This window comes from Bos javanicus, chromosome 10, assembly GCF_032452875.1.
Source record: "Bos javanicus breed banteng chromosome 10, ARS-OSU_banteng_1.0, whole genome shotgun sequence".
In the NCBI taxonomy this organism is placed as follows: domain Eukaryota; kingdom Metazoa; phylum Chordata; class Mammalia; order Artiodactyla; family Bovidae; genus Bos; species Bos javanicus.
Genome location: NC_083877.1, coordinates 102,302,001 through 102,316,432, shown reverse-complemented (window position 1 = coordinate 102,316,432; position 14,432 = coordinate 102,302,001). Strand labels below are relative to the sequence as shown.

General features: G+C 44.0%; 1 protein-coding gene, 1 long non-coding RNA gene and 1 other non-coding gene across 5 annotated transcripts in view; 2 read left to right on the top strand and 1 right to left on the bottom strand.

The window, feature by feature from the left end:
• Window positions 1-6,918, bottom strand: part of GOLM2 (golgi membrane protein 2) — an 86,237-nt gene extending 79,319 nt beyond the window's left edge. For both annotated transcript variants that reach the window (XM_061429717.1, XM_061429718.1), the window contains exon 1: window positions 6,297-6,918. In XM_061429717.1, the coding sequence (XP_061285701.1) occupies window positions 6,297-6,623 (327 nt within the window). In that variant the 5' untranslated portion in view covers window positions 6,624-6,918. The remainder of the gene's footprint in view (window positions 1-6,296) is intronic.
• A 75-nt stretch (window positions 6,919-6,993) lies between these two features.
• LOC133255114 (uncharacterized) lies at window positions 6,994-14,086 on the top strand. Of its 2 annotated transcripts, none has more exons than XR_009738888.1 (3): window positions 6,994-7,501; window positions 8,784-8,890; window positions 12,527-14,086. It is a non-coding gene; the product is annotated as an uncharacterized LOC133255114 (long non-coding RNA). The 2 variants fall into 2 exon arrangements; XR_009738889.1 differs by lacking the exon at window positions 12,527-14,086 and adding an exon at window positions 9,047-12,508.
• LOC133256283 (U6 spliceosomal RNA) lies at window positions 10,877-10,978 on the top strand. The gene has a single exon (XR_009739157.1). It is a non-coding gene; the product is annotated as a U6 spliceosomal RNA (small nuclear RNA).
• Window positions 14,087-14,432: the final 346 nt, after the last annotated feature.

Below are 14,432 nucleotides of genomic sequence, written 5' to 3'. Positions count from 1 at the left end.
TGTGACAATGATGGGGTATTATGCCCCGAGGTAAATGAAACAGCTCCCAACGGCCAAAGCTGAAACAATCTGAGCAGCAACATAAATAGAGTGGCAGTGGATTATAAATTAACGTATAAAATAAATATCCATGAGTTCATAGGATATAAATAAATAACTGAGTGATAAATAAGGGAGAAAAGACTAAGGTCCATGCAGAAAAATTGCAAGTAATTTACATAGACACTCTGCCCTTGAAGAGACAGAACACAACTCCCAAGTCATTAAGCATTGGCTGTACATAGCAACCTCCTTTCAAAAGAGTACAGCACAGGAAAGGAAGAAAAAAATGCATTCTTTTCCTTTACGGTAACTTTACGGTGAAGAGACCTGACACACACTACCTCAAGCCAGGCGATCAAGGTCAGCACTGAGCGGGAAGTCACTTTGAGAGACGCCCTGATATGATGAGAAAGGCGCTTTCCTCGGCAGTCTTCCTCCCACAAACCATAACCTGAGTCTAATCCTGAGAAAAGCATCAAACAAATGCCAACAGAGTGGCATTCTACAAAACCCTGACCAGTAATCCTCAAAACTGCCAAGATCAGGGCTTCCCTAGTGGCTCAGTGGTAAAGAAGCCGCCTGCCCATGCAGGAGACATAGGTCTGATCCCTGATCCGGGAAGATCCCACATGCCACGGAGCAACTAAGCCTGAGCTCTAGAGCCTGGGAGCCCACCTGCTGAGCCCACACACCCTGGAGCCCAGGCTCCACGATAAGAGAAGCCACTGCAACGAGCAGTCTGAGCGCTGCAGTTAGAGAGCAGCCCCCACGCTGCGACTGGAGACAAGCTCATGGAGCAACGAAGACCCAGCACAGCCAAAAGTAATGAAAATCATGGAAAAAAGCAAAAACTGTCGAGATCATAAAAAACGAAGTCTGAAAAACTGTCACGACTACAAGAAGCTTATAGAGACATGACAACTAAATGTAATGTGGAATCTTAGAGGGGATCCTGGAACAGAAAAAGGGCATTAGGGAAAAACTGAGAAAATACAAACTATGGACTTCAGTTATTACTAATGCATCAATTGTGGTTGCTCAGTCACTCGGTTGTGTCCAACTCTTTGCCGCCCCATGGACTGCAGCACACCAGGCTCCCCTGTCCTTCACCATCTCCTAGAGTTTACTCAAACTCATGTCCATTGAACAGGCGATGCCATCCAACCATCTCATCCTCTGTCGTCCCCTTCTCCTCCTGCCTTCAGTATTTCCCAGCACCAGGGTCTTCTGCAGTGAGTCAGCTCTTCAAATCAGGTGGTCAAAGTATTAGAGCTTCAGCCTCAGCATCAGTCCCTCAAATAAATATTCAGGACTGATCTCCTTCAGAATGGACTGGTTGGATCTCCTTGCAGTCCAAGGGACTCTCAAGAGTCTTCTCTAGCACCACAGTTCAAAAGCATCAATTCTTCGGCGGTCAGCCTTCTTTATGGTCCAACTCTCACATCCATACATGACTACTGGAAAAACCATAGCTTTGACTAGATGGACCTTTGTCAGCAAAGTGATGCCTCTGCTTTTTAATATGCTGTTTAGGTTTCTCATAGCTTTTCTTCCAAGGAACAAGCGTCTTTTAATTTCATGGCTGCAGTCTCTGTCTGCAGTGATTTTGGAGCCCAAGAAAATAAAATCTGTCACTGTTTCCATTGTTTCTCCATCTATTTGCCATGAAGTGATGGGACCCGATGCCATGATTTTTTAATGCATCAGTAGGGGTTGATTAATTATGACAAATGTGCCATTTAATAACAGGAAAAACTAGGTGTGGCATATGAAGAAACTGTCCGTACTATCTTTGCAATAATCCCATAGATCTTAAATGTTCTAAAATAACTTTTTTTTTAAAAAAAGGGTAACTTGAACAATCAATAACCTCAGATACGCAGATGACACCACCCTTATGGCAGAAAGCAAAGAAGAACTAAAGAGCTTCTTGATGAAAGTGAAAGAGGAGAGTGAAGAAGTTGGCTTAAAGCTCAACATTCACAAAACTAAGATCATGGCATCCGGTCCCATCCCAACACCTGATTTGAAGAACCAACTCATTTGGAAAAGACCTTGATGCTAGGAAAGATTGAAGGCAGGAGGAGAAGGGGACGACAGAGGGTAAGATGGTTGGATGGCATCACTGACTCAATGGACATGAGTTTGAGTAGGCTCCAGGAGTTGGTGATGGACAGGGAGGCCTGGTGTGCTGCAGTGCATGGGGTCGCAGGGAGTCAAACACGACTGAGCGACTGAAATGAACTGAACTTGAAAAAAGGCTGCCTTACCAAAATTCCCTTCACACACATCTTACCTAAGGCAGCTATTTCATCAGGGCAAAGGGAGTTTTGGCTGGGAACATCCATGGAGTGGGCAAAGGTATATAGGGAGGTGATGCCACCTAGGGATCCTGATCTCCAAAAGACTGTGAAGCAAGTACCGACTGAGTCAGGCATCCAAACACCACTATTGATCTTAAGACAAAGTCCTTGCTGCTGCTGCTAAGTCGCTTCAGTCATGTCCGACTGTGTGTGACCCCATAGACGGCAGCCCAGCAGGCTCCCCCGTCCCTGGGATTCTCAAAGCAAGAACACCGGAGTGGATTGCCATTTCCTTCTCCAATGCGTGAAAATGAAAAGTGAAAGTGAAGTCGCTCAGTCGTGTGCAACTCTTAGTGACCCCATGGACTGCAGCCTACCAGGCTCCTCCATCCATGGGATTTTCCAGGCGATTTTCCAGGCAAGAGTTCTGGAGTGGGGTGACTGTCCACATTGCCCTGGGGACATAGAAAATTTAACTTACACCTCAGACATGACTGTGACAATGAGAATCTTAATAGTCAGGATACCTTAGATAGGCTGTAACTAAGGAACTCTCAACGTGCCTGGCTTACACAATAGGAATTTTTAAAACTTTATCTATTTATTTTTGGCTGTGCTGGGTCTTCAGTGCTGCTCTGGCTTTTCCCTAGTGGCGGGGCCACCAGCCGTTGCCGTGCTCGGCCTCTCACTGTGCCGGCTTCTCCTGCTGTGGAGCGCAGGCTCTGGGCGCACCTAGAGGTCTCAGCAGCTGCAGCGCGTGCTCTCGGTAGTGCCCTCCTGGGCTCCAGAAGACAGGCTCAGTGGTTGTGGTTGCACGGGCTGAGTTTCTCCGAAGCATGTGGGATGTTCCCAGGTCATGTCTTCCCAGGAGACAGAACCCCTGTCTCCTGCATTGGCAGGCAGACTGTCTACCACTGAGGCACCAGGGAAGCAGGGAAGCCCCAGGAATGTTTCTTTATTTCACATAACAAGTCCAATAAACTATTGTAACACTCCATTCTACCAACTTCAGTGCCTCAGCCATTTCTTAGCTAACTTTTCTGGCACTCTGGTTACCCTGATTTCAGGTATCACGTAGTGAAGCAATGACAGCTGGCAGAAGAGACGGACCGCTTCTTCAAGTGTGACCCTCTGAAGAGTACTGCTCAGGTACTTTGTAGAATGTCCCTGAATGTGAGCTTGTCCGATGCTTTTTTATGATTAGACTGGAGATTTTTGATTTGGGGGAAGAATATCACTGAGGTGCAAGTACTACTCTTTTAAGGAGCAAGGAAGCTTCCCCTCGCAATTCACTAGCCAGCCCCTTCCTAAACTAAGCACTGGGAATAATGAAATTACCGGAATCAGTTCAGACCAATCAGGACACAGCCCTGAGTCATCAGGAAGGATGTATACCAAACCAAGGGGTACAAATGACTGCTGCAGGGTCAGCACCAGTGTGCACTATGGGCAAAAGTCCTGAAAGGCAGAGTGCCCTTAAACAGACTGCACTAACATGAATAAACATCAAAACAGGTCTAGTTTTAAAAGGAAGACACTTTTAATTGTCTATTTGTTTCTCCAACATTATCACCATCCAGAAGGATTTTAGATCATTTACACATGATAAATCTCTCTTCTCAGCTCTTGAGGGAGTAGCAGGAATAAAGGAAACACCTCTAAAAGACAAATTTCATCTTCAGCTCATCTAGATACCTACGGCAACATTTTCCAAACTAGTGTGCTTTGCTACATTCTTCTGTACCATGGTAACAAGTAGGCCATGAAAATAGTAATCTGTGATCAAATTAACTGATAGAGACTAAGTTAAACAAAATTAAACAGGCTTCTTTACTAACACATCTCTCAGAGCCTTTATATGCTAGCAAGATTATATATTTGAAGAGGAGGATATACTACTTACACTGTTTAACATTTTCCTCCAAAAAAGAAGGTTTTCCTTTTTTGTCCTGACCATCTATGAGCAATTTCTAGGATAGTATTCTGTTTAACACCACCTTGAGAAATACTGCTGTAAGAGGAAAGCAAAGACTCAAGAATATAGTTTATTATTATTAGACATTTGGTGGGGGGGGGGGAATCAGAGAAAAATAAGTATGCTGAAGAAGGTAGGAAGCAAATCCAGAGAATTCAATGATAAAGAAGTGAGAAAGGATACAGTTCCCAAAATGTTAGAGACCATCAATTATTGAGAAATTGAACAGAATAAGAATAAAAATGCTTTTTGATTTGACCAGGAAGACTGCCATTTGTGACCTTCAAGACAATAGCTTCAGAAAAGAGGAGGAAAGAAGGATGGTATACAGAATGAAAAAAAATTAGAATGGGGATGAAAAAAGAAATGCATGAAACATTTACAGACCACCAATAACTAGAGTTTAGCAGTGAAAGTAAAAACAAAGACATTGGTTGACTGGGAGAATGGAGTATATGGAAGAATACCAAAAATTTTAGAACAGCGAACACCTACACGTGGTTGAAAGTAAAAGCGAAAACCTACAGAAAGAAACTGATAATCACAGTCCAGTAGACGGAAGAAATGGAATCCAGAGTATAAATCACTAGAAAAGACTTATCTTTCTTTCCAGATGGTAGAGAACTTGAATAGTAATGCCTCACCATTCAAGTCTGACGATCTCCTTTTAACACTCCAAAATTTCATGGATATCTGTTTATTCCACCCCAGAGAACTTTTCAGTCTATAGAGTTCAGTATGTAGTGTAAGTTTGCTGATCTGTTGCTCCTCTCAGAAGCTATGCTGTGGTGAAGGGTAGGCTACTGAGAAGCACTCACCTCAAGTGCTTTTGTGGGCCTCAATCCTCATGAAACAAGAAACAAAGCAGTGGCTGGTGACAATAAGGAAATTGGGAGCTCAGGAGATTTTAATTTATAATGATTATCTATAAATAATTGACATACAAAATAAAAACTTATAATGGGAACACACACTGACACACAAAAACACTGTGAAGATTACCAAAAGAGGGTCCAAAAGAAAGGTATCCATTATGCTTATCCCATCCAGAAATTTCCATAGGTCTGGTATATCAACAAAAACTGCACAGGTATAAATTAATAATATAGTTCCCAGTATACTGGTGAGAACAAAGACTACTCAGCACCAGTCTAGTTACAGTCTAGCTTTAAACTTTCACAATTTAAACTTAGTATGGCTTTCCAACAACTAACCCTAAAAGTTAAGCATACAAAATTGTACTTTTATTTCCTTTCAAGATCAATTAGGACAATGACATGAGATTCTGTTGCTTAGAATGTTATTTTTAGAGTCTATCTTTTGGGTTAATTTCACTAACAATTCAAACTGAGTACATAATTTTGGATTACCTATGTCCAAGTCACAAGTGTGGTTCATATATGGCTCCACAGCCCACCTATAAAAATATTTTGATCACAAAAAAAGGCAGTAATTCGGATTCTTTAACTGCTTAATACATAGCCCTATAGAGATTTAAGAGAAGTTAGACTGCTTAAAAAATAGTGATCGCCGTAAGTAGATGGGTTAGAGGAGGCCACATTGTTTAAATAAAGAAATTAATAACGATCAGTGAGCATGGAATAAAGGATAGGGCAACAATGCTCACACCAAATCCGGCAGTCTCCAGCCCTGTGTATCCGTAGACGTAAGGCGGCCGGCCACATAGACCGGCCAGATCATCACGACTGCCAGCTCAGCAGCCCGGCTTGGGGAAAAGGCGGCATCCACGGAGAGGCCACCCTTGAGAACCAAACACTTACAGTTTCGTCTGGCAGGGACCAGAAAACGTGGCCGTGGCGAACCAGTTAAAGTCTGACAGAAACAGGGTTGTTAGCGGCAAAGGGAGCCTCCAAGGCTGCGACTCTGGAAGGCAGAGGCAGCCACGGCCGCGCAAACACCCCCGCCACGGAGCTGAAGGAAACTATGGGGGCTGGCGGAGGCGGCTTCGTGCTTACCTTGTCATCTTCGCATCTCTTCCCCAGGCCCTCCCGGGCCTGCAGCCGGCTGCTAAGGCGGCCGTAATCGGCCTCCTTCTGGTCAATCTGTTTCTTGTGCGAGTCCACCAAGAGCAGGAGGTCCGAATTGCGCTTCTCCAGGCGCCCGCGGGCCACCTCGGTGCGCTGGACCTGGCCCTGCAGCTCCGCCACCTCCTCCTGCAGCAGGACGTGGCGTGAGGAGATGCTCCAGTAATTGAAGGCGAGCACCGCGATCACCACCAGCAGGACCGCCAGAACCAGGGAGGGCAGGCGGCCGGCCCGCCGGTTCGCCCCAAAGCCCACCATGGGGCCGAAGCAGGCCGCGCCCGGGAGCCTCGGCGCCGACACCTGCGGGCAGAAGCTCAGGCCGCAGCTGAGGAGTCGCCCGGGGGACGCGGCCCCAGGGCCGGCCGACGCGGGAGGCCGGCCGACGCGCCCTCCCGCGAGCCGGAGAAGGGGGCGGGGCCGCCAGCCGCAGGCCCCTCCCCGCCCCCCCCTTCAAAGCCGGCCGAGGCGCGTTCCCTAGGCTTTCCTCCAGACCCTGCACCAGCGGGGCGGAACCCGGAGAACCCGGCGCCCGCACCGCAGGCCGGACGCCTCAGGGTTAGGAGGCGGGGAAAGAAGCCGGAAGAGGGTGGGCTTAATTCTGGTCCCGCCCATCGGCTTGTCCGGGTCGCCAAGGGAGCCATTTCCTAGTTTCCGTCGACGCCTCCTCTTCTCGCGAGAAACTGGACTTCTCTCGCTGCCCGCAGTCTTGTCTCGCGAGGGTTATCTCTGTGGAAGTGTGTGGTTCTTTTGGCTGTCTGGGTGAGCTCTGGTACTTGAGCCGGAATCCCTTCGGCTTTTACCTGGTCAGTACCCTTGACCCATGGTCAAGGCCCTCTGAGTTTTCGGTTTTGAGGACGTTTGAGGCTGCGACCGCTATGTAGGGAAAACTTAGGTGAGCTGCGGGCAGAAGGGGCGACAAGAAGGCTCTTGTACTGCTTCAGTAGATTTCCTCTCTTGTGCCGACATTGTGAAGAGAAAACAACCACCAAAAGAAAACGACCATGAAATAGCAGTGTCCCAAGTATTACGGAGATAAGCAAGAAGAACTAGAACTAAGCTTTTTGACTGAAAGAGGTGCTGCCAGCCTGGTTTCCAAGGTTACTGCTTTCACACTGAGGGAAAGAACTTCAGAAAGGGTGAGCTTTTAGAAACTGTCCCTAAACTCGCCGCTGCTTTTGCCTCGAGCTAGGCTTCCAAGTAGAAAGTCCAGAAGCTGCTCGCAATGAATAATAACTCTTGCTGTTACTGATAGCAAGCACATTCTAGGAGAGAAATAATAGCTCTCTTACAGATTGGTTCTGCATGCTTTGTTGTTTAGTCGCCAATTCATGTCCCATTCTTTGGGACCCCATGGACTGTAGCCCTCCAGGCTCCTCTGTCCATGGAATTTTCCAGGCAAGAGTATTGGGAGTGGGTTGCCATCTCCTTCTGCAGGGAACCTTCCTGACCCAGGGACTGAACCAGTATCCCCTGCATTGGCAGACAGATGCTTTATCTTTTGAGTCCCAAGGGAAACCCTTTTCCGTGTTATTCTCTCAGCAGCACAGTTTTAGGGATGAGGAATCGAAAACACAAAGGTGTCCTAGAAACTTTCTCAAAGTCCTGTATCTTGAGCCAGAATTAGGCTTGAATTCGGATCATTGGTGTCTAATATCATTGTTTTTTACGTTATAATAGGCTTCCAGGCTAACTGTTGCTATATGTTCAGCTTTAATTAAAGGGATGCAGAACAAGCCCCTATTTTTTGTTTTTTTCTGCATATTTACTTTGCCCTTGCATGAAAGTTATTGGCTCTATCCTGTTTAAGGAGAAGGTGGTGCTGATTTATTTTTTTCAGACCTCAGGATCAAGAACATACATGAGCATAAAACCCCCCAAATGCAAAAACTTTGGTATTTTCATTGAGATCAGAGTGGTATGATTCTGATGCAGGAAGACTTGTCATAGAATAATTATTCTGTGCTTCCTATCCATTTAAAAAATAAAGTTACCTGCCTAATAGTTCTAGAGTAGACTGGAAAAACTATTGAACCGTCAAAGAGTGATGATTTCTCTCCCACAGATACAAAAACTAAAAACACCAAAATTATTAATATTTACTTCACATCAAGCTTGAGTCCTTTGCTCTGGTTTCATAAGATCCAAGAAAGGACAACCTCTAAGGACAACCGTACTTTGGCAAAAAAAAAACAAGACAAAAATGGGAAATCCTTGATTATAATGGATTCACCTATCCTTTCCTCAATTGCGTATTGGCCTTGCTTTGCTTAGCCTAGCAATTGAAAATTAATCTGTAAAGTGGTGTTAACTGCTTAAGATGTTACTCTTTCTTTATAGAAAGTGTTTTCATTTTTATATGAGATTCTGGCATGTAAAAGTGTGTTATTACTTTCACATTCACATACCTTTTTTCATCAGGTGCTTAACTCTTTGCTAGATGTGGAAGTAACTTGCCCAGAGTCATACATCTAGTAAGTGGCAGGGCTGAAGCTGGAAAACCAATCCTCTTTCCACCCATCCCTCAGGTAAAAAAACTTTTTTAATAATCTGCTTTGATGGTTACCTCTTCAAGCTCTTCTCCCTATTAAAGAGCCCAAACCAGATGTCATCAAGACAGTGTATAAGTGCTGTATTGAGTGCTTTCCAGGTGGCTCAGTGATAGAAATCCTTGTGCATTGCAGGAGATGAAGGTTGGATCCCTGGGTCAAGCAGATGCCCTGAAGAAGAAAATGGCCACCCAGGCTAATATTCTTGCCTGGAGAATTACATGGACAGAGGAGCCTGGCAGGCTACAGTCCATGGGGGTTGCAAAAGAATACATCTGACAAAGTGGCTCTTGTTATGGGAATCGCTTGGCTCCCAGGAGGAAGGAAGGCTATTTCATGTCCTCTCTTTTCCCTTGTCTCACAGTCAAGCCATTCATCTTCAAAAGTAGGAGCTTCCCTAAAACTAGAGCTCTCAAGTCAGGAGTCATTACATTTCTCCAAATAAACTCATAAAGTTAGTCCTGTAAAGGCTTCCATGTACTTTTTGGATCCTCTAGATAGTCTTGACCACAATTGGGACTATTTGAAATTCTACCGAGACTGAGGCAACCACTCCTAGAAGGGTGCCCTGATTTTCAGCCTGTTCAGTTGGGAGCCCCAGATACAGGGGCAAAGTAAGAGCACAGTAGGCAGCTGAAGCTTTTACATCCAAATCTGCACCCTTAGGACACAAGTCTGGCATGTCTCACAGAGCACCACATAGGGCACTTCTGCCCATTTCTCTTGTTTTCTACAAAACTGTAGATGTAGAACAACTCTAGTTGTAAAACAGTGTCATAATTAAGACCCTTCAACCGGCCAGTGTCCCCCATCTTCCAAAGGGTACTGTGGCCATTCAGTGTCACAGAAGAAGATCAGGCGTGTCTTTTTAAATTCTGCAGATCAGAGTTGTCCCAGTGTTTTAAAATGCATTTTAAAGGAGTGGTTCTAGAACTGTTAGCTCCCATCTGTAAGAAGAAAAAAGTGGCATCCACAGCCATGGCTTTTGTCCACTGCAGGCATCCCTCCCTGCTCTAAATGGGGATGTAGACAGACTCTCCACCGAAGCTTTCCTTTCCTGGTCGGACTTAGTCTGTACCTTACCGGCGCAGGTACTGTAATCGTCCCTCCCGGTTCTACCACCGAGGCGGGGTGGAGATGCACCGGGGTAGACCTGATGGCATCCCAGGTTGATTTCTAGTTTCTTAGCACAGAGAACTTTGTTTGATTTGTCCTTTTCTCTGATGCCACCCGGGGCGGAGCAGAGTAGCTTTCCCGTCCCAAGCTAGGACTTCTAGGGGAAGTGTCCATCTTACATGTGCCTGTGCACATTCCTGAGTACAGTCCTGAACACAGGAGAAGTGGTGAGTCATAAAGGGATGAGCAGCAACTAAGATGTCCCTTCTGAGCGTCACCACGCCAGTATAAGCAATAGCAAAAGAGATGGTGAGGGGCTGGCCAGTGAGGAAAACAGCGATTTTGTCCTGAAGTTATTAGGGCCAGTTCTTCCAGTTCACTCCCACAGATTCCACAGAAAGACTATCTAAGGAGTTGGGACAAAAGCCATTGGAGAGCCTTCTCTGGTCCACTGAGAGCTAGCGTTACCAAAGGAAGAAGCCTGCTGTACTTCCTGAGTAAGCTTTAACCTGAGAGATTCTCTTGGAGCTAGAGCTCCATCTAGCTTCCGACTCCTAGCAAGGCTCTGCACTTCCTGACTATCAATCCAAGTTTGGGACCTAAGTAACAGTACACAGTAACAGCACAGATCACAAGTCTCTTGAAAGTCTATGATCTGACAGTTTAGGTTAGTAGTTCTGACTCTTTTAGTAAAAGAAAAGAAGAAAAAGTATAAGGAAGCAAAAACAAGCTTATAAATAGGGTAATCATAAGGTTTATCTCATATGGTCATTGTGTGAATTAAATGAGTTAATACAGCAGTGCTTAGAACAGGCACTTAGCACATATTCAGTAAATGTAGCCACTACTGTGCCCACTTTGGCAACACACATACTAAAATTGGAACAATGCAGAGATTAGCCTGGCCTCTGCAAGAATGACACGTAAATTCGTGAACCGTTCCATAATTTTTTTGTAGAGACATGGATGGACCTAGAGACAGAGTGAAGTAAGAAAGAGAAAAACAAATACCATACATTAATGCATATATGAGGAATCTAGAAAAATGATATAGATGATCTTATTTGCAAAGCAGAAGTAGAAACACAGACGTAGAGAACAAATGTATGGATATCACAAGGGAAAGGAGGGGTGGGAGCAATCAGGAGATTGGGATTGACATACATACATTATTGACAGTATGTATAAAATAGATAACTAATGAGAATGTACAGTAGAGCACAGGGAACTCTACTTGATACTCTGGTGACTTAAATGCAAGGGAAGTCAAAAAAGGGGATATATGCATATGTATAGCTAGTTAACTGCTGTACAGTAGAAACTAACAACCTTGTAAAGCAACTATAACCCAATAAAAATTAATAAAAATAATGTTGCCACTACTGTTGCTATTACTGTAGCAGTGGTTTTCAGTTTGTGGTGGGGGCAGGAATGAATCTATTTGTTCACTAATGTTTATCTATATATTGAATAAATAATTTCTGTATAATCTCACCACTTCTGAGGTGCTATGGTGCTGAATAAAATAAAAACTTATTTATGGTCAGGATGGGGAACACATGTACACCCATGGCTGATTCATGTGAATGTATGGCAAAAACCATCACAATATTGTAAAGTACTTAGCTTCCAATTAGAATTTTTAAAAAACTTATTTAAAATTACTGGTGAGAGTCGGACACGACTGAAGTGACTTAGCAGCATAACCTTTTCCATTATATATTTTCTTAATCAGTGAACACTAAACATACAATTACTATCACATGAGTATAAACTATCTGTACAGATTCTGACATCATAAAAGATGTTCTTAGAGTCAAAATATTGGTAAATTTAAACCTAAAGGGCACTGGTTTTAGTAAGACTGCAACCCAGCATCTACCACCCTTTCCATCCTCATTTTTTCCCTGTATTCTATGCCCTTGTTGATAAGTCACTTCAGTCATGTCCGACTCTATGCAACCCCATAGACGGCAGCCCAGCAGGCTCCCCTGTCCCTGGGATTCTCCAGGCAAGAACACTGGAGTGGGTTGCCATTTCCTTCTTCAATGAGTGAAAGTGAAAAGTGAAAGTGAAGTCGCTCAGTCGTGTCCGACTCTTAGCGACCCCATGGACTTCAGCCCACCAGGCTCCTCCATCCATAGGATTTTCCAGGCAAGAGTACTGGAGTGGGGTGCCATTGCCTTCTCTGATCATATGCCCTAGCTCTAAGGATATCCTGTTTTTCAAGCTATATCATGTCTCTAACCCTTTGTTTGACTATTACATATTGGAACGCTTCCCCATCTTACTTTCTTTTTTCATTAACATTTATTGATAAATTTCTCCATTATTAATAATAGTAATACAAATCTCTCAGACACCCATATGATTATAATTATATTATTACTATAATTGTTGATGAGAAAATGCTCATTTGAAAATTTTATTAGGAAATGAGTAATCTAAATGAAAATAATTTTTTTACTGAAGTGTAGTTGATTCGTAACATTGCATTAGTTTAAGGTATTCCAAATCCTGAAAGATGATGCTGTGAAAGTGCTGCACTCAATATGCCAGCAAATTTGGAAAACTCAGCAGTGGCCACAGGACTGGAAAAGGTCAGTTTTCATTTCAATCCCAAAGAAAGGTAATGCCAAATAATGCTCAAACTACCGCACAATTGCACTCATCTCACATACTAGTAAACTAATGCTTAAAATTCTGCAAGCCAGGCTTCAGCAGTACATGAACTGTGAAATTCCACATGTTCAAGCTGGTTTTAGAAAAGGTAGAGAAACTAGAGATCAAATTGCCAACATCCGCTGGATCATCGAAAAAGCAAGAGAATTCCAGAAAAATATCTATTTCTGCTTTATTGACTATGTTAAAGCCTTTGACTGTGTGGATCACAATAAACTGTGGAAAATTCTGAAAGAGATAGGAATACCAGACCACCTGACCTGCCTCTTAAGAAACCTGTATGCAGGTCAGGAAGCAACAGTTAGAACTGGACATGGAACAACAGACTGGTTCCAAATAGGAAAAGGAGTACATCAAGGCTGTATATTGTCACCCTGTTTATTTAACTTATATGCAGAGTACATCATGAGACATGCTGGGCTGGAAGAAGCACAAGCTGGAATCAAGATTGCTGGGAGAAATATCACTAACCTCAGATATGCAGATGACACTACCCTTATGGCAGAAAGGAAAGAGGAACTAAAAAGCCTCTTGATGAAAGCGAAATACGAGAGTGAAAAAGTTGGCTTAAAGCTCAACATTCAGAAAGCTAAGATCATGGCATCAGTCCCATCACTTCATGGAAAATAGATGGGGAAACAGTAGAAATAGTGTCAGACTTTATTTCTTTGGGCTCCAAAATCACTGCAGATGGTGACTGCCGCCATGAAATTAAAAGACGCGTACTCCTTGGAAGGAAAGTTATGACCAACCTAGACAGCATATTCGAAAGCGGAGACATTACTTTGCCCACAAAGGTCTGTCTAGTCAAGGCTATGGTTTTTCCAGTGGTCATGTATGGATATGAGAGTTGGACTGTGAAGAAAGCTGAGTGCCGAAGGATTGATGCTTTTGAACTGTGGTGTTGGAGAAGGCTCTTGAGAGTCCCTTGGACTGCAAGGAGATCCAACCAGTCCATTCTAAAGGAGATCAGTCCTGGATATTCATTGGGAGGACTGATACTGAAACTGAAACTCTAATACTTTGGCCAACTCATGCGAAGAGTTGACTCACTGGAAAAGACCCTGATGCTGGGAGGGATTGGGGCAGGAAGAGAAGGGGACAACAGAGATGAGATGGCTGGATGGCATCACTGACTCAATGGACATGAGTTTGAGTGAACTCCGGGAGTTGGTGATGGACAGGGAGGCCTGGCGTGCTGCAATTCATGGGGTCACAAAGAGTCGGACATGACTGAGCCACTGAACTGAATTGAACTGAAGGTATACAGCAACGTGATTCAGTTATATGTATTTTTCAGATTATATTATGTTACAGGTTATTACAAGATATTGAATGTAATTCCCTGTGTTATACAGTAAATCCTTGTTGCTTATCTATTTGATGTATAGAAGTTTGTATCTATTAATCCCATGCTCCTAATTTGTTTCTCCTTCCCTCTCCCTTTGGTAACCCTGTTTGCTTTCTGTGTCTATGAGTCTGTCTGTTTTGTATATAGATTCATTTGTATTATTTTTTAGATTCCATGTATAAATGATATCACATAGTATTTGTCTTTGTCTGACTTCAGTTCAGTTCAGTCACTCAGTCGTGTCTGACTCTTTTCGACCCCATGAATCGCAGCACGCCAGGCCTCCCTGTCCATCACCAACTCCTGGAGTTCACTCAGACTCACGTCCATCGAGTCAGTGATGCCATCCAGCCATCTCATCCTCTGGCGTCC